We start from the raw sequence: 18881 nt of genomic DNA on the forward strand, positions 1-18881 counted from the left end.
TATCTTTTACAGTTTTTTCCACTGCTTTCGCCAGAGCTTCCTTCCTTTTTGGTCCTAGTTCATTAATCAGCCTAACGGGAACCTCGTCTAGCCCAGTGGCTGTGCGCTTAGGAATTTTCTCTTCCGCTTTCTTCCAGTTAAAATTTGTCAGCACCAGCTCCTTTTTCACTTGGCTCTCTTTCATGCTCTTTTTTTTCTTCAAATAACCTCGTCATTGGCTTGCAAAGATTCGGCTGTTATTTTTCAGATGTAATTTATTGCCGCTTCTCCTTCCAGTCTGTTTTCATCTTTGTCTAGGATATGTTGTATTGTTGACTTCCTGCCTAATAATTTTGTGTGGTTCCAAAATATTCTAGGTGCGGCCTTCTTTTTCTCACGTATTTCTGACAACCAACGTTCACTTTCACCTTCTAATTTTGCTTGCACCAGTATTTGAACCTTAGACTTTTTCTCCCGGTATATTTCCCATTTACTGGTTACTTCATCCTGCAGCAACTGTGCCTTCTTTGCCTGCCTGTGCTCTCGAGATGCTTTCTGTCGTTCGGCGATTGCTTCTCGTATCTCCCTGTTCCACCAGCTTTTCGGTTTCTTTCTTCCTTTCCAACGAACATGTTGTTTCTCTTTCCGTATTTCTGTTGTTATTACACTTAGAAGCTCACAATATTCCCACTCTTTATTTGGCCATTTGCCAAGTTCTTCCTTGACTCTAGTGACTATATTTGTTATTTGCTCAGCGTTCAAATTTGGACTGGCCATTTTGCATTCCTTGCTCTCTTTCCCAACTACATACCCCATTTTCAACATGATGCGTTTATGGTCACTCCCTATGCTGCTATAGCCTTCCTCACCAATGACCATTTCTCTGAACTTATCATTAATTCCTGCTGTCATCAGACAGTAATCAATGGTCGATTGCCGGTTTCCCACTTCCCACGTGATCTGCCCTTAACACTTAGGCCCTGTGTTCACGATCACGAGGTTATGTTGCTCGCAAAGGTCTAGCATTGACTTCCCGTTGTTGTCGGTATAGCCATCTAAATACTGTATGTGGGCATTCATGTCAACTGTTAGGATTATTTCAGCATCATTCCCGAAACACTTAATATCAGTGCTTATGCATTCCACTAACTCTTTATTCTTCTCTGTGCAATTATTTCAGGTCCACAAATACGTAACACCCAGCCAAGTTTTTTTCCCGCTCATTGTACCTGATAACCAAAGATGCTCTTGACATTTTGAATTTACTCTTTTCTATTTGGCTCCCTGATGGATGAGCATTCGGACTCCCTGTCCCTTTCTTTCCGACTTAATTCTGTTGCACCCTTCCCAAAGATAATTCTCAGTAACTGGCAGCTCTTCCGAGTCTCTAAGGTGCGTTTCTGTAACCGCATACACCCCTATTTGTTCTCTCTGTAACTGCTCCTCAATCTCTGCCCAATTTTTCTTTCTTCTGCCGCCCTGCATGTTTATGGCGAGCTATTTTTCTTGCTTTCCTCCCTTTTCTGTTATTGACGGCAATGCTCTTCAGAGGATCCCCTAGGGGATCTTCTTCATTACTATCTACTCCGGCCTCCTGAGCTTCCGCAGGCCCCCTAAAAAAGCAACCACCACGCCGCCAGCCCACTTCTCGTGCCAGCCTGTAATTGAAGTGGATCCCATCTCGTTTAAAACCACCACAACTTTTCACTTCCCTGTTTACTTCAACAGCCTCGAAGCCTTTCTCTCGGCTCATTTTTCATATTGCCTCATTAGCAGCCACTAGGGCACTTTGTATGTGACTGTCACATACAGGCACCTCCGGCACCATGGACACGACGATCTGCACCTGAGGGGATAGCTCGCACAAGTCGTCCACCCCCTTCGCCAAGTGCTGGGCTAGTCCTGTCCCTTTCCTGTTTTGGACGTCATTTAGCCCAGCTGCTACTATGACAAGGTTGCGCGCTTGGGCATTTTCTGCGAGCTTTTCTTTTGCTTGCTCCATGACAGAACTCAATGTCCGCCCTGGAAATGGCCCTATCGCCACTCTTTTGTCGCCTTTCACCCTCTCCACAATTGCTTTTGAGCACCCAGCCAGGTTTGAGTCACCAGCGATAATCACCCTTTCACTCTCTCCTACCTCGCCCTGCTTCCCTTTCCGCCTGATTCGGACTCGACAAGAGGCATTGTCTCCTGGGCTCCTGCTTTTTCTGCGAGGCGGCCTCAAGGTTGGTGCCGCTTTCCAGTTAACCCTTCGTCACACTGCATGCATTCCACGTACTTCGCTGACACTCCTTCGTCTGTCGCGTCGGGGGTCTGCGTTCCATTGTCATACATTCTCGTTCACTATGGCAGCCCTGTTCAGATTTTCCTCGGCTGCTTCAAGTCTGTTTTCAACTACCTTCCATGCATCATGCTCCCTGTTTAGCTCATTTTCAGCTCTTGCAGCTGTTTGAGGAACTCTTCCTGGAAAGCCTCCATTTTCTGCATCCTAGTATCGACATATCACATTGTGTGCCAGTTGATACAATTCCCTCTCCATTCACATCCGTCTCCTCATCTGCCTTGAGGGACCCTCATGCACTGCTTGCTTTCCCGTATTTCTCGCCATGTATTGCACGGCTTTTTTGCAAATACTACAATACTATAGTAATGCTACTACTGATGCAAATACTGCAATACTATATCAATGCAGAGCGCGTGCCTTTAGGAAAAACCGATACGCACAGGATCCAAATCCTCAAAATGTCGGAAAGCAACTCTCGCCGCTGTTTCAAAAGCAATCAAGGCCGCGGAGTTTGAAGGTATGACACGCTCTCGCACGCGCTCAACCACATGGCCACGCTCTCACTTTCCTACCAGAACACGCACAGTAAAACCACTAATAGCTATTTGTCTTGCCACTCCCAAGCTACCATTTAAAGACCACAAGCACTCAACGTTTCACCCAGCTGCACGTGTTGGAGCACGTGGCATGAAAGGACGCTCTAACCATCCTGCAAAACCAGATGTACACAAAGCACACCTGCGCACCTGAAATACGAGACAAAAAAGAAGGAAAGAAAAAAAAACACCCAGTTACTATTTAAAGGCAAGAAATCGGCAAATAATAAACAGAAGCAAGCTCAAAGCATGTACAAAAACTTATGATTTCGTTGCCACCACGGAGCCTCAAAAAGCACGTCCATTTGCCACAATATCCAAACCATACGCCTGCACTGTGCCCATGCACTGTGCCTGGAGTGCCTTCTGGTGGAGGATATCCTCTTGGTGGCCACAGAGCTGTGGTCCATTTGATATTAGTACTCCCAAGTATCTGTATGTCGAGCACACCGTCAGTACCTCGTCTCCTAGCTTTATATCATCCTCATCTATGCCTGGGCCCGCAAGGGGACTATTGCAGATTTTTTTTGCAGTTAAAGCAGAGCGCGATTAAGGTGAGTTATCTCTGCCTCACAGATATAAATGAGTGATTTAGGTCCTGAGGGCACTCTGCCGTCAATACAAGATCGTCACGAAGGCGAGACCAGGAAATCTACATCTCTCATCCATACCCACTGTACTAAGCTTTAGCTGGAAACCGAGACAACCGTGTAGTATGTGCTCTAGGTTGGCCGCATACAGAATATATAGCAGTGGGGATAGAGGGCATCCCTGTCGTAGTCCCCTCGTAACCTTGACGGGTGCGGATAGTGCACCCCCAGGGTGAGCAATGGTAATGCTGTTTGTGTACAGGCACTGCGCTATAGATAGTAATGTAGCCAGGATTTCCATTGCAGACTGGCAGTCAAAAAGTAGTGTGTGGTACATTGACATATGCCTTTGCTACATGTAGAAAGCAGCACAGGAAGGAGCGCTGCTGTCTTATCAATCGCCACGCACTCGCTAAGCACAAACAAATAGTCCTCCAGTCGTCGACCTGGATGGAAACCATTTTGCATTTCTGTAAGCAAGTGCTTTGCCTCTGCCTACCTGCTTATCCACTCTTTGAATATTCCTGTTAACAGCCTGTAGAGCACGCCGGTAACTGTTAGTGGGCAGTATTCAATACGATCAACTTGGCCTCCTTTCCTTGGTATAAAAAACATACGGCCGAGCTGCCAGTCTTGGGATCAGCGCACCTTCTACGATGTCAGCGAACAGTCCAGCAAGCTGTTTCTCCATCTCCTTACTGAAACCTTTACATACTCCTGCTCTCGGGCTATCCAGTCCAGCTGCTGTGTGGCCACTGACATGCTTCAATGTACCATCAATTTAGCCTTTGCTGACTTGCCACCACACACCCAAACCCTCGTCTGGCAACTCCCCTGGAAAGGTCTTTTGCTCAGGCACATGGGATGACTCTCCTCCAGTTGCAGGCTCGCTTCCCTCTTCTTGACCATACAAGTGGCGCAGGTGGGAGGTGAAATGCTTTTGAAGCTTCATAATTGGTTCTCTGGTGTTTGTGTTTCGAAGCTGAACTGGTCTCTCAGTCCAATCCAGAGAATGGACTAATCGCTAGAACTTCTGCACTGCAGATTTACCTTTGCTTTTAGAGAGGAAAATAGGCGAACATTGACTGTATCAGTGTTTGCAGCTTGTGTTTGAGGTCAACGTAGTCAGCCCAGGCAAATGAGAATGCCAAGTCTGACGCTGCGCCAGAGCCGCTTGATAGAGCCTCTCATTTTGTGCGCATGTGCAGCGGTATCAGTGGGGGTATACACGTAGCGGGGCATTCGCCAGTGTGGTTAGCCATGGAGAAGGAGAGTGAAATTGCTGCTCAGCGGCGCAGACGAGCGTAGAAGCTTAACTCATCGGATCCCAAAGTAGTTGCCTGGCAATTAGCGGTTGAGCGTAGGAAGAGCGAACAGAAGGCTAAACGTGCTGCGAAGACACTGGAGCAAAGGGAGGAACGTCTAGCAAAGCGGCGTCGCCAGGAGGCTAAGCGACGTGCTCACGTTACATATATCTTGGCATAGCTGAGCTAAGCCACCGCAAATTTTTTGCTTCTACAGCTCAACCGTGCGCAGTTTTTGCCCGAAATCGTTTTATTATTAAGTAAAAATGATTGCGAATGATCTTTACAAGCCTCCATCGAATATGTGCCTCGTGGAATTTTATAAAGGCGCAAGACACCTTGTGAAATCAGGAAATGTTCATTTTATTCTATATAAATGCCCGTTGCGGGCTTTTCGTGCATTCATCCAACGTTGTGGCACCAAGTAAGCAGCAGTAGTTCCCGTACGAAGCTTCACTGGACAGTGTCAGCTGAAAAAAGTAAATTACAAGCATGTGTCATTTTGGTATTAACACATACGAATAATGCGTGTTGAGGCAAAACTGCAAAAGTGGTGAATGGGCAGCATACAAACAAGAGCAGTTAGCTTTTACATACATGGCATAGAACCTACCCGACTCATCTCAAACAATACTGTACAAGTGCTCACAGAATAATTCGGAACGCCGTGAAGGTGGTCGCGCACCGGCAAAGCGCGTCGGCAGAAGATTAGAGCCACGTCTTGCGCATGCACTGGTTCCCTATCAATCAAGCCTAGTTCCTTAGTGAACCTAGATTAGCACTTGCTGCTCCTAAAGGCTAGTGCTAGGGGCCTTTTAGCGGAGTGATAGGTGTGCTAGACGGTGCACTAACATGCTGTTGTAACGCCACGATGATATCACCGATAAATTGCTTGTGGCATGTTGGCATCCATGTCAGAATCCATTCAGTGATACAGCCAAGCTTTCCGTCATTCTGTGTGAGCTCTGCGGATCGGTTACCATCTGACTGCTGGCCATAGCACTTGTTAGCTGGGTGTGCGAAATCTAATTTCCTGCGATTTGAAAAAATTTGTGAAACTCCCTTCATATTGTGACTAAAAGGAACATACTATAGAAGAGTTAACTGCTGGGCTAGTTGGTGATCTTGGATACTAAAAAGATTTTGCACCAAAACAACACAGACAAGCAAGACGAGCGCTTGTGGTGTCGTCGTCTTTCTTGTCTGTGTTGTTTTGGTGCACAATCTTTTTAGTATAAAAGGAACATTTTGAGCGAGACGTGACGGATCCATTAGCGGGAGTAAAAGGGCTACCGGCAAAAAAATTCCTTGAAACATTAATTTAAGTGGCGCACTTCGCAGTTGTTAATGCACATACAGGACGTAATTTCATGCATTCAGTGCTATGTAAACTTCTGCTCAAGGCTCATGAGTAGCATTGAGGTTCGCAGATATTACAGCACTGATCACTTGCAGTATCTGGTCGCTTCGGTTCTTCCTAGATGACTGGTTCTGCCGAGGTGCCGATACGGCATCTGCGAGGTCCCATTGCGGGCCAAGCCATTCCTTTTTCACTGCCTCCACAGGCAGTCGCCCTTCGCGGTGGACTGCCCAGCCATAGTCTCGTGATCTTTGCCCTCCGACGTCAACAAGAAACAAGCGAGCCCCCCCCCCCCCCGAGAAAACGGGGGTAGCGTCCCCACTCACCTATACCTCTCGCCTCCCCCTCCTCGCCAAAGCGCACACCAAGGCACATACACCGCAGAACACACAGACAAACCGTGGTCCGAAGTCCCATTTGAAGGATTTGGGCCAGGACTGCCGGTGCAACCTTATCCCATTGTTCGCTGACTGCAGGAAGCCATAAAACACCCCCCCTCTGGCAGGGGGTGAGGTGGGTCTCGCGCGGTGGCATGCAGTGGTTGCTGACGTAATATCGTCTTGGACTTCTGGCGCTCCTTAACTGGCTCTAAATGCCCACATTTACAATATTGTGCGGGAAGGGTCTCTTGCTTCTGGGGCAGATTGTGCAGTGCACTTTGTCGGTGGCAGTTGGTAAGTAGGAACAGGCTCACCTGCTGTTACGTTGACAAACCCAATGACAGATGCATGGCCCCACAGTTCTTTCCCAGTCCCTGCATGGGGCAAAGCTCCATGAGACTGACCACATGAACCACCGTATTCAGGATCGGCCATGCATCTGAGAGGCCGAGTTTTGGCGGCAGCTCAGTGGCACTGGTGATGACCGGATGACACCAGCAGTTTGCGCATCTTTGGGAGGCCGGCATCATCGACCAAGATGCACTCGCTTTTGCTGGGGACGGTGCGAGTAGAGGCAAACAGTCGGGGATGCTGCTGCCGGTTAGGGCGTTCAACAAAGCATGCGCACACTCGTCCTGGGCATGGAACACGCACACCAAACACCCACGCAACGCTTCACAGAAACGCCACCGGACGCGCACTGACAACCTTTACAAATAATGTTGTTTGAAATCAATCGATTTTCCATTGATATTTCATAGCACCAACAGCAGAAAGATTGTGGAATTTACATGGGTTTTCCATGGAGGATTCGTTGAACAGTCATGAAAAGGAGGCCACAGTGTATCCATTGTATCTCCGTTGGAGTATTATTGTTACTTTTCCGTGGGGTCTTCATTGAATTTTCATTGATATTTTTACTGGATTTTCATTGCACTGTTTTTTCATTGAGTTGTCACTGTATTACACTATTGAGTAGAACTTGTTGCTGGGCGAGTTGGTTGGGATCTAAAGAATACATTGTTGCGCAAAAAAAAACAGGAAAATAAAGACTTGGGAAGGAAGAGTACGAAACGACAGATCGAGCGCTGAACTTCAACTGATTTTATTCTTACAGCAGGACAGGGAGAATGAACAAATGCGCATGCGTACATCAGTGTTGCCTAGAGCGATTCCAGTGACGTTTTTAACAGTTGCAACTCGTTTTCAAACAGAAAAACAGACGTGTCACTAATACAACTCGTGCCTCTCTCTTTAATGTGATACGCCTCCAAAAGTTCTCTTGCTAACGTATCACCACTCCTGCCAAGTATCTTTATCTCACGCAGCAGTGGCTGGCATCTGCCTTTCAGGCAAACCGTGCAATGCGCAGGTAAATGCGCATTACCTTTATTGATTACAGACAATTCATGCTCCCGGGCCCCGTCATTAACACATCTCCCCGTTTGTCCAACGCAGGATTTCCCACATTTTAGCGGTATTTCGTATATAATGCCCGTTACACATTTGACATACTGTCTAGTGTGCTTTTTCTGGCATCCTGACTTCTTGTCAACGCGGCTTATGCGCGGACACAGTCCAACCCCACGCAAGTTGGCTGACTATCCCTATTCTTAGGTTTGAAACTATCCTTAGGTTCGAATTATCCACCTGAAAAAGCCTGTAATATTTTTGTGGTCTCCTTGGTTCAATGATTATTACAAATAGCATCACCCTTTAAATTATCTGATGGTCACTATGGCAATGCAAGTCTTGAAAGCAACATATGAAAGCACTGCATCTGCAATACAGTACTTTATGTCACTCTGATTGGTTAAGGAGAAAGCGTGCATCATTTTTAAAGCAGGTGCAGCTTGCTGCTTACATATCACAGTAGTGCTGGTCAGACATGCCGTTAATGAACTAAATCAGCTCCATGGTCGACATGACTGTCACACCAGGATGCAGGCACCAAGGTCCTGCTAGAGTGAGCTTTGGATGCAACATGAGTCACATATATTTGACACTTTTTGATAGCAATAAGCACTAAGTGAAGCCAGGAAGTCTTGAAGAATTTTGCAACTATTTGTTAATAAAGAAAAAAAAAAGCTGTCACATAGGTAGCACACAGCAAGTCTCTGAGCATGTTTTAAACTGGGCCATCAGAAGCAATTAGTGCAGACATAGACCTAGGACTATATGTGGGCTATCTGACCAGCTATGATCAATCCATAGCTCAACTGATCATTTGTTTTATTAGGCCTCTAAAAATTGCGCATAAAATCGTGGCCATAAGGTCACTAATAAAAGTGAATTATATGGCATTCTACACCAATTATTATGAACATTTACTATACTTCAGCTAGTTGCTAATGGTTCAGTTGGTATAAGCACAATGGGCTTTTTTGCTTTGGCAACTTTTGTGCATGTTATCAATAGTGTACACACCTCTCACGGCCTCCATACCCACAGTGTCGAGGGACTCCTTCTGAACTGTCTCGCCCCATAGACAGCTCTTGCCCCCCAAAGGGTGACTTGCTGCGGAGCTCACCGTCAGTAAAGACTTGGCGCAAAAGTGCCTTGGCAAATTTGCCAGGTCCTTTGCCACTGTCATAGGCCCGGCTCAGCTGATCAAGGATGCTGTTATCAGTCAGCATCCCGCCACCAATGTCAACCTGGACAGAGAAAAGTAAGCGACACTTTAGAAGCTCACTTTTGATCACAGAGCGTAAAGGTGAACAATTTATCATCAAATATACTAGCCATAAATGAGAGCAGAAGAAAAGCAAGTGTCTCGCAGCATCGTTGCATGGTTTGCATTGCAGAGGCATTTCTTTGACAGTTACTTGCAGTGACTGACAGTGCAGTGCATGTGTGAGTAAAAAAAAAAAGACTGTGAGTGACAAATGTAAATTGTTGTTCACAGGTGGACTTGGTAGTTGCTGGCTGGTTGCCCACAGATACACAAGCAGCTGTCAGTGAGCGTGATATCGTACACAATCATCATTAGTGACTGCTAAATAGCATATAGTACCCGCAACCTTCCTGCGATGGCTTGTCAGCTGCCTCCATGCCGGCCAGGTATCAATTTTAGTCAGTCACATGTCGCAGATGACCAACTGCACATCTTTAAGTGATCGATCCACATAGACTCACTATCTCAAGTGATTCCAGGGGCCAGAAATTTGGGAAACACTGGTTTAACTTTGGTTTGCTCACGGCATCACTTCAAATGCACTATATTGCCAAAAAAGAAACAAAATATGGAGAACTGGCATAACACAATAAGCGTACCTTAGTGCAAGCAATTACTGGCTCTTCTGGCTTGCTGTCAACTTTGTTGAGGATTTCTCGTAGCCTCTTCACCACCTTGCCAGCTTCTGCATAATGAGCAAGCAATACAACCACTGAACAAAACTATATAAATAATTCAACCATTTCAGTCAAAAAGCACCAAATGATATTTCCTTATGCAGTGAAATAGCTCGTACTTTATAATGAACTTGTGACACTTCTTTTCTCCTGTTATTTATCAGTCACTGATGTGTGATTTGGTTAGCCTGGCATCAAACATGAGTTGGGTGCGTGACACTTCGTGATAGCAATATGTGAGAGCTGAGTGAAGCAGAGAAGCCTTTTATTAAAGTGTTGCAGTTCATTGCACATTCTGCACAGATAGTTTTTAATTGAAGAATAGGCATGTATATCCACAAAATAAAAAATAATGAACTTTGGTATTTTCATCGAGCAGCAAGAGGAAGGGAAAAATGGGTATGATCAGCACATTGTAGATTTTTTTTTTTTAATAGAAGTTCACTGTCTCAATTGGGCACACGCTTCGGAGCGCTCCGACGGCGCGCCCATTCACTTCAGGTGGTGGTGTTCTGATGTGTCTATAGTGTGGCTGGATATTCCTTGCGAACTCCGGCTTACAAACCATTCGTTTTACATCCCATAGAGCTTGTACCATCATAACCTTGGCCACGAAGATGGTGCATGGCAATTCCCAGGTCTTGGAGAAATTTTAGAATGTTTCAGTGAGGGCCCTGCCACTTTAGTCCTGTATAGGCACGGAGCCTAGACGCTTCAACGTTGTTGGCCTTTTTGTTCAGGTACACTACGCAATGGTAAGCTGTTCGAATCGAGCAGTATTTGTCATTTCGTCGGCAACTACGAATCCAAGAAAACTTTTCTGATAACTTAGCTACAAATTTCTATAATTTGGCTTTGTCCCACTAGGCTTAGATACGAGGTATTACTGTGGACGATTTCCACGTGGTCCTTCAGGGCTTTGTCGCCACAATCAGCTCGCGTGCGATGTAGCGCTTTGAAGCTGCTTCTGTTTTCCACGCTTACCGCGCTTAAGTCCAGAGGACGACTTTCCCAATGACTACCGAGAGCCAGACCTTGTTGCCCGCAAACAAAAAAAACTGTTTCATAAATGTACGGTAACCTCCTTATGTTTACTCATATTTGATTATGTCTGCTCTGGTCCATCTGATCGACCACACTGGGCGGGCTTCCTGAGCTCCATAAGCACCCCCCCCCCCCCGCCCCCACACACAATCCTACGCCACTAATACGCTGGGGACATTCCCCGCTAATGTGTCCATAAGCAGCGCAGAAATCATTGTACATTTGGCAGCACTCTTCTTTTTGTAAATAAACTGGGCCACACAACATGTCAGTGCACCTTGACCTGAATGCGACACACCAATAAAGATGTAGCCTATGTTCCTGCAGTTGGCCGCCTGCAAGGGCAAAAGCGCTCGAGCGGTTGGCGCTCAGTGGCCAATGTTGTGATCATGCTCAAATTTGGTCCGATTCCGACGCTAAAGCATTTCGTGTGGTACCACTGGCGATGCGAATTAGCCTCCCGACTCCAATGATATCTTCCATTTCTTATATACATTCATTGCGTGAATAGATAGACCGCGCCCAAACTAAGCAACCTTGTGCAAATGACCTGGCCATTCCTCTGAGTTGATGGCAAGCGCCCCATCCACCGTGGCGGCACCCACCACTGTGTGCAAGGACATTGTGTGAACCAAATACTGGTGCTTGGCTTCAAGGTGCATGCACTAACACTATGTAAGTGGCCCAAGCTGACTTCCTGTTCTGGGATAGTGCACAATGTATACCTCTTTGATGTTACGGATGAAGCAAGGGTATCTGCTCATGTAATTCTGCAGGCACTTTTCTATTTTGTGTTTAAGATACAGAACCCATGCAAAAGGCACCTCTTTGGCTGATACCATATCAGTCATTTCTCTAAATTCAAGGAATATTTCCCAGTGTTGTTTTCCCTCAGACATACCAGGGGAAGATACGAGGGACAGTAGCCCTAAAGGACACCAATTCTGTGCATCTGAACCTTTCAAGCCTGATTTTTCAGACAGAGAAGGCTGAATAACCTTCTCAAGTCGATTTTTCTCATTGTAGTCATAGCAAAATCTGCTGATTTTAACCAAGACTGCTACAGATAACACAGAATTGCTCACAAGCCCATGGAAAAGATTGCGAAGTAAATGCAAAACAGTTGCTTCAAAGAGGTGCATCGCATCTGTTAGCAGCTGTTGCACGTGCACCTGGCCGGCTGTAGATGCAGGCGATTGTGGTGTCTGTCCCATCGAGGCGCACCCGGATAGCACAACACTCGAAGGGGCCGCTGACCAGGTCTGCGACGTTCACTTCTGCCTGCAGCAGCTCCCTCCTCACGTACAGCGCACAGCGTGGGGGGCCCTGCCAATAATCATCGTGGAGGCGTGGGGCAACATGGCAGTGCTCCAGGATACACGAGCGCGGCTGCTGTAGCCTACGTAGCCCGGTAGGCATAGCTCCTCCGTAGCAATGTACACCTCCTGCAAAGCAAGCACATCATAGTCACTCTGCAGAAGATGCAGGGAGAGGTCTGCCCGCCGCAGCCACAGTGAGTTGGTGTTCCACTGGAGAACACTTGGGCGGCGGCGACCCTTCCACGGGGCAGAGGGATCAGTCATGGTGGGTGGCTTGGCTCTGGACTGCCACTGCCTGCAGACACGTGGCTCGTAGCGGGTGGTCAGCAGGAAGCATGCTGCTGACTGCCTGCATGGTCAGCAACAGCTTTGCCACCAGCTGGTTTATGGTATAACTGCACCCGGGGAGCTGCAGGCGGTGTGGTCCCAGAGGCAGCAGAGACCTGGGGCCCTTGACGAAGGGATGCTGGAGGGGCTGGTACAGGGCGCCTAGGAAGAGCTGGGGTACCCTTGACCACACTCATGTAGGACTGCATAGGAGGGCTCTCTATCCTGGACAGTAGGATAGAGGAAGTTGCCAGGATGGTGGCTACCCTGCATTCCTCCTGGCATCTGGGGCAAGTAGTATTGGCAGGGTGTTTGCCTCCTCAGTTGGAGGAGTGGGCCTGATTGGTACAGGGCCACTCCTCCATCCGGCTCCAGCAAGGATAAGCAAAGTAAAGAAAAGCAACAAAGCAAGGAGAAACACCACAACAAGGACAAGCACGGAAGCAAAGACAAGTGGCGAGCCTGCCAGGATTCATTCCCTTGTTTCTTTTTGCTTTGTCTCGGATCTTTCCAATTTCTCGACGACAGAAAGTATGGAATTGGCAAAAACGCTAGAACTTGCGCTCAAGGTAAGTAGAAGAGCGAGAGGCTAGAAGAGTTCGCGAGGCAGAAAAACAGGAGAAGAGAAGGATAGAACGGGAGGAGTTCCTTTTGTGGAAACAGGCGCATATCGCAAGAGGCTATGAGGGGATCACGGACAATGATCAGCGATTCTTAGTGGGTACTGAATCTCCTAGATTGGCCAGAGTTTGTCCAAGAAAGTTGATGGCTCCTTTTGATGACAAAAGAGATGATTTGGACGCGTATCTGCAACGATTCGAGCGGATAGCTCTGGGGCAAGACCAAGCTGCATGCACTGTCGACTCTCGGGCAGAACTTGTCACACCCACCTGAAGTTCCACAGCTGAAAGGAGAGCATACGCCGCTAGGAAATGAGGTGGTGAAAAGCAGCAATGCAGGTGGTGGCTGGGCAAATAGGGGGCCTTCCTGTATTGGTGCTTAGGGACAGCGGAGCCAACACAGTTTTGGTTCGGAGAAGCCTGGTGAAGGACGAGGATCTTACAGGGGAAACCTCGGCCGTCACTCTAGTAGACAGCACAGTAAGGTACCTTCCTGAAGCCAGAATTCTAGTGACCACACCACATTATACTGGACAGGTAGTGGCAAAATGCATAGAGTAACCCATCTACGACCTCATCTTGGGAAACATTATGGGTGCAAGAAGTGTCGAGGACCCCGATCCCGAGTGGAGGATGCTCGACGTTGAAAAAAACGAAAAGGAGGAAAAGCCCACAACAGCTCAGGCGGGTGGTGGGGCATTCAGTTTCTCGTCGGCAGTGGAGACAAGAGCTGAAGTGACAGCCAGAGCAACGCAGCATTTGGAAAGAAAGAAAGAGGGTAAGGAGAAGTCCAAAGAAAAGAACAAGGGCAAAGACAAGAAAAGCAAAGGCAAGGGTAGTAAAGAGATGAAGAAAAAGAAGGGTTTCTGTCCCTGGCTAAGCAACAGAAGCAGCAAGAGCAGCAAGAGCACCAAAGAGAACGGGGGAAGAACAAAGCAGTGGAGGCTCGGCAGGTCAGGGACGGTTCGGCCGGAAGATAGTGACGCCGGCTACTGCTCCGGTGAGCTCGCGTTCTACGGCTTTGCACCGCAGACTTCCTGCGGTTCCTGAGCCCGTTCCAGGGTGTCCACGGAGGACGCTATCACCTGCTATGGCCAGGGGGGTCTCCAGCGCTACAGCCACTCATCCGGGTGGTGCCCCAACGCCAACTTTACTGGCAACACCTCCACGGGTGTTTGGACCGGGAGCGTGTACGACGCAGCCAGCGACGCCGCCAGCGACGCCAGCCCTAGAACGTCGAACGCTACTTCGACGCCGACTACGGGACCCATACCACGGCACATCTGCACCGAACCAAACGTGAGCACAAACACCAACCACTAACAGGAGAATACTAGTAGGAGTGTTGTATAGCCTTTGTATTTTGTGTTAGTTTTGTTTGGTTGGTGTGCTAGTGTTTGTGTCGCATAGGTTGTATTAAATGTGCGTCTGTGTGGGTCCACCTGTTGCCTAGTCCATTCTTTCTGTCAGAGTGTTCTCCGGAGAAGATCTGTGAACGCATCCGGGTAGCCGGATGCATTCGGCCACAGTTCTTGAAGTTGTCAGGCCATCTGCAAATAGCTGCCACATTGCCGAGACATCCACACTGCTGGTACTGCAGCGGTCGAGGTCGGCCAAGCCGCACTGCAAAATGCAGCTTGAAGAGGGAGACGTGTTCAGGAGGCAGAGGGCCGGTGAACCGCAAGACCACCCTATTCTCTTGGTGTGTGTCTGAGAGCACAGCAATGCTCCATTCAATGATTTCGAGCAGCTCTGCATTGCTGTGCATACTATCAACTCCGTGGACAAAGCCTGTGATCCACGGGCAGGCGGGCCGCAACAGGAATGCCACGGAGCTCGGTGGTAGGAAGCAGTGCATCCAGGCAGCTCTGTGTCGTCGCCTCTGCTGCCACCACGTTCCTCCTGACGTTGACTTGCACCACTCACCCCTTCCAGTGATGAAAGTGCAGCAGCCAGAGTGAGGCGCAATTCGTTCACCTTTCCTTAAGCTCCACCTTCACTGGCCACTGGCTCTGCATCGTGATAAGAAATCACGTCGTCTCCTTCAGGTTGTCTTGAGCCAGTGCACCAAGCCTCTCAAACCTCTCCGCCAGCCACCTGGCAGCCGATCCCAAGCAAGAGCTGTCGAAGCAGCGTGAATTGCGAGCATTCTGTCACAGTGCCGAGCGTGTCTGCTATTCTGTTAACCACAGGCAAGCTTTAGAGATTTTGACGGATAGGTGGAGTTGTAATTAAACCCTCTCCATACTACTATTGCTGTGATAAGGAGCTTTAGCATAGACGTCTGTGAGGGGCATGATCGCTCTACGATCCAGCTACCCGGTGGTGCCGAGCTTAACCAGTCAAACTAATAGCTAATGTTGCTGTAACCAAGTGCAAGACATTTTAGACATTTAGAAAAACATGTTCACGATTATACCTGTGCCAAAAATTTGCACCAGCAGCAAACTAAGGTACACTTGGTTACTGTTATACTAGTTCTGATCTGGTTAAGCTATGTACCACCAGATGGCTGCACCATGCAGGCCGTTCACATTTGCGCCTCTGCTCATCCCGTGAAACACCCAGACCCAGTATGCTTGCACTTTCCTGTATACCAGACACACGAAACACTATTGCGGCATTAATCCTTCGCTGTGTAGTGATGGCCACAAATGCGTAGATGCTGGTGCCGATCGGATACCAACAACCAGTGCTGCAGCCACTTCACTCGCATGTTGGCCTTGCAGAGGGACACAATGTTGCAGCTTGACATGTTGGTGATGGCTACGTTGCAGTACACAAGGCAAGGGCAAACCATGGTGCTCGCAAAATGACATATTGAGATCAGTGGAGATCAAGCAGCTCGCATCAACATGAAGCACACTGTAACACAAGCAGATGACACTTCCTGTGTGTCAGAAGTGCTTGAGTTTAGTGATAAATTGTCCTCAAGCATTATTTTTCTGTTACCTTGTTTTTTATTGAAACAAATTAACTAACATTCCAACTATAACGAATATTTGTTTACCATAAAGTTGGAAAAATTATCAATGACGCACCTTGCGCAGTCAATCAGATTGCTTGCCCTACTGACGTCATATGGTCATAACGCATGAGTTGGTCAGAGGTGGCTGAAAACTCAGAGGAGTGGTGCCACTGCGATAGAGAGCGATGTACATATTTCGAACCTCATTATAAATTGCACACTTTACACAGACTGCTTAGATGCTTCATTTAAGGATCAGAAGGGCCAACACTAACGGCTCATTACATTTGTACAAAATCATCAAAATCATTTCAGGGTCCCTTTAAGACTGCAGGTTGAGGCAGCAAAAGTAGCATGCCTAATTGTGAAGTGTGTCAGCATGCATTGTTTGTCAAGAAAAGAACTATTTTCTTAACGTGATTTGCATGCATACAAAATTGTGCACCTGTAGCTAATAAAGCACAGGTTTGAGCAGGTGCTTGTACTTGTCTACTCGCTTGTCCTTGTGATCAATGTGCTCAAACAACCTTAACTAAGGAAGTAAAGTTCGTAGTTTTACTGGCCTTATAAATTGCAGGAAATATTCGCTTATTGATTAAATTGGCAAGCCTTGCGTCACACGTGCAAACACAGGCAAACATGAGCAGATCTCACTCGATGACCACGACCACTGCTGTCGGAACACTGCAAACAGAGGGGAGAAAATGCTATGACCTCTTCATTCAACGCGTTTCCACTACATGTGCGCAAAGACTGCAGATATGCGTGGCTGTGCACCATCAGTGTGTGCACCGCCACGGCTTCACACCTTTGATAATGTTACCGTGCTGAGCTAGCTAAAGAACCTGTGCCGAGGTATATCGGCCGTACACTGCAATAATTGAAAGAGTGCAAATACTTCAAAAGATGTCTTTGCATGCACTGAGGCATGATTTGTGTGGAACTTCAGCAGCTGGCATGTGTTACGAACAGTTGCTGTTCATATTAATGTCAGGAATGAACTATGTTGAGAAGATAGTACAAAGACAATAAGCAGGCCAGACTGAAAAAATCAAATCAGCCACATACAGACACCAAGAGGGCTGCCCACCTATGCTGGTGCATATCTCTTGCTAAGTAACACATGAGGAGCTGCCAATTTTTAAAATAACATTCAAGACTACAATTTGCAGTTGTACCACTAGGACTGACATTCGTACCAATCACAGCTTGGACATGAATAGGCTCCAAGGCCTCCTTGAGTGGCTGGTTAAAGTGCAAGTTGCTCTTTTCACCCAGGAGTTGTTTCACCCAGGAGTTCCTCTGGGGTGAATACATTACTCAAAAGAGCCCTGGTAAATTTCAGGGGGCCACTTTCGCAAGCTCGGCACAGCTTCTTTAGGGTGCCTTGTTCAACACTCACACCGCCCCCAATGCCCACCTGGGAACATAAAAAAAAAATCATGTGGGAGCTTTATAGCCCATAAACTTTTGCAGAGTAAGATTTAGAATTTGCTGGCAATGACATAATTAATGAAATATTTAATTATGCTGTTTTACGTGCCAAAACCACAATCTGATTATGAGGCACACTGTTAGGGGGGACTCCTGAATAATCTGGACCACCCGGACCACCTAAATCTAAGTACGTGGGCGCGTTTGCATTTCGTCCCTATTGAAATGCAAAATATTGCGAGACCTGCGAACCATACATGCAGGTGTGACAGTTCACAAGGATATCACAAACTTTGTACATACGTGAAACATTTTGCCAGTGCTACTTTTGATTTTTCCGAAAATCCAGAAAAGCAAACAGCCCTTCTATCTTTCCAAAGCCCCATTCAACTGCTTGCCTTACAGTGCTAATCTTTTTAAAGTGTATCTTTTACAGTGCTCATCGTTTGTTAAAGGCGCACTGCTGCGTGGTAGGGCTAGATCCCCGACAAGGTTGCAACGGGTGGCAAGATCATTGTACAGGCAAAACCTTCTTCCTTTGACAAGCTTCTCAAGCTTTTGGTAAGTCTTGCTCCTTCGGTCCCTACTTTTCCCTCTTGGCTTCTCTCTCTTATGCTCCTTCGGAGGATAGCTGTAATGATAGGAGCATAGAGAAACATTTTTCTAATTGAAATCAATTATTTTAGCTTTTAGTAAATTCTTGCAACGTGCGTGTGTAGATAGGTTGCCATTAAGTGCATGCACGCACATGTCGAGGAGACTGCTGTCTGCATATTTTTTGGGATGCACAACACAGGGTTTAATATATTCTCTTTAAATAATTTAACAAGGTTCTACCCCATTACCCAACAATTAGATATTACTACTGTTCTTTAGTTAACGAATGCTATTTTATGAGTGTTATTCCGCATGTAAATGTGAGATACTCTAAACATGTACACTTACAAAGAATACCAGTTTGACATTACTGTTAATTGGGACATGCCACTATTTTAACATGTTGGTCTTACTAAGATTTATATTGCCACCTTTTGCCACCTTTATTACCATGTGGTGCAATACCTATTTATCTCAGTGACAACCTGTACATACAAAACCAAGCCATTAGAATACTTGCATTCAATTATGTTATTATAGCAGCAGTGCCTCTTCAGTGTGTCACAGCATTAGTATACGCTTACTCATCTGTTTAAATATATTCTCGGAACTATGCTGTTCATATCAGTGAATAATCTTTACACCATTACTCATAGTTTGCATTGTTCTTAACACCACTCCCACTGCATTGCCAGAAAATTTTGAATGCTCTTCCATCTTACAACACT

At 46.9% G+C, this 18881-nt stretch overlaps 1 protein-coding gene across 3 annotated transcripts; it reads right to left on the reverse strand.

Moving 5' to 3' along the window:
• Nucleotides 1–5132: 5132 nt before the first annotated feature.
• Nucleotides 5133–18866, reverse strand: LOC139049610 (uncharacterized). 3 transcript variants are annotated; one of them, XM_070525230.1, is made up of 4 exons: nucleotides 12061–18866; nucleotides 9767–9852; nucleotides 8921–9147; nucleotides 5133–5223 (listed from the first exon to the last, which is right to left on the reverse strand). In XM_070525230.1, the coding sequence occupies exons 1-4, from the start codon at nucleotides 12305–12307 to the stop codon at nucleotides 5220–5222; spliced, it is 564 nt and encodes a 187-aa protein (XP_070381331.1). In that variant the 5' UTR covers nucleotides 12308–18866; the 3' UTR covers nucleotides 5133–5219. The 3 variants fall into 3 exon arrangements, with proteins under 3 accessions (XP_070381331.1, XP_070381330.1, XP_070381329.1); XM_070525229.1 differs by lacking the exon at nucleotides 5133–5223 and having other exon boundaries at nucleotides 6366–9147; nucleotides 12061–12759; nucleotides 18086–18866; XM_070525228.1 differs by lacking the exon at nucleotides 5133–5223 and having other exon boundaries at nucleotides 6366–9147.
• Nucleotides 18867–18881: the final 15 nt, after the last annotated feature.

The sequence above is a fragment of the Dermacentor albipictus genome, chromosome 9 (assembly GCF_038994185.2).
Source record: "Dermacentor albipictus isolate Rhodes 1998 colony chromosome 9, USDA_Dalb.pri_finalv2, whole genome shotgun sequence".
NCBI lineage: Eukaryota > Metazoa > Arthropoda > Arachnida > Ixodida > Ixodidae > Dermacentor > Dermacentor albipictus.

Bases quoted from the DNA above. Each gene is read 5' to 3' on its own strand.
- LOC139049610 (XM_070525229.1), bottom strand. From the start codon at position 12,307: ATGCCTACCGGGCTACGTAGGCTACAGCAGCCGCGCTCGTGTATCCTG. The intron at 9,853-12,060 runs GTGCACGTGCAA...CTCATTATGCAG, and splicing joins CTGCATCTACAGCCGGCCAG to AAGCTGGCAAGGTGGTGAAG. The intron at 9,148-9,766 runs GTACGCTTATTG...TTCTCTGTCCAG, and splicing joins CAGTAATTGCTTGCACTAAG to GTTGACATTGGTGGCGGGAT.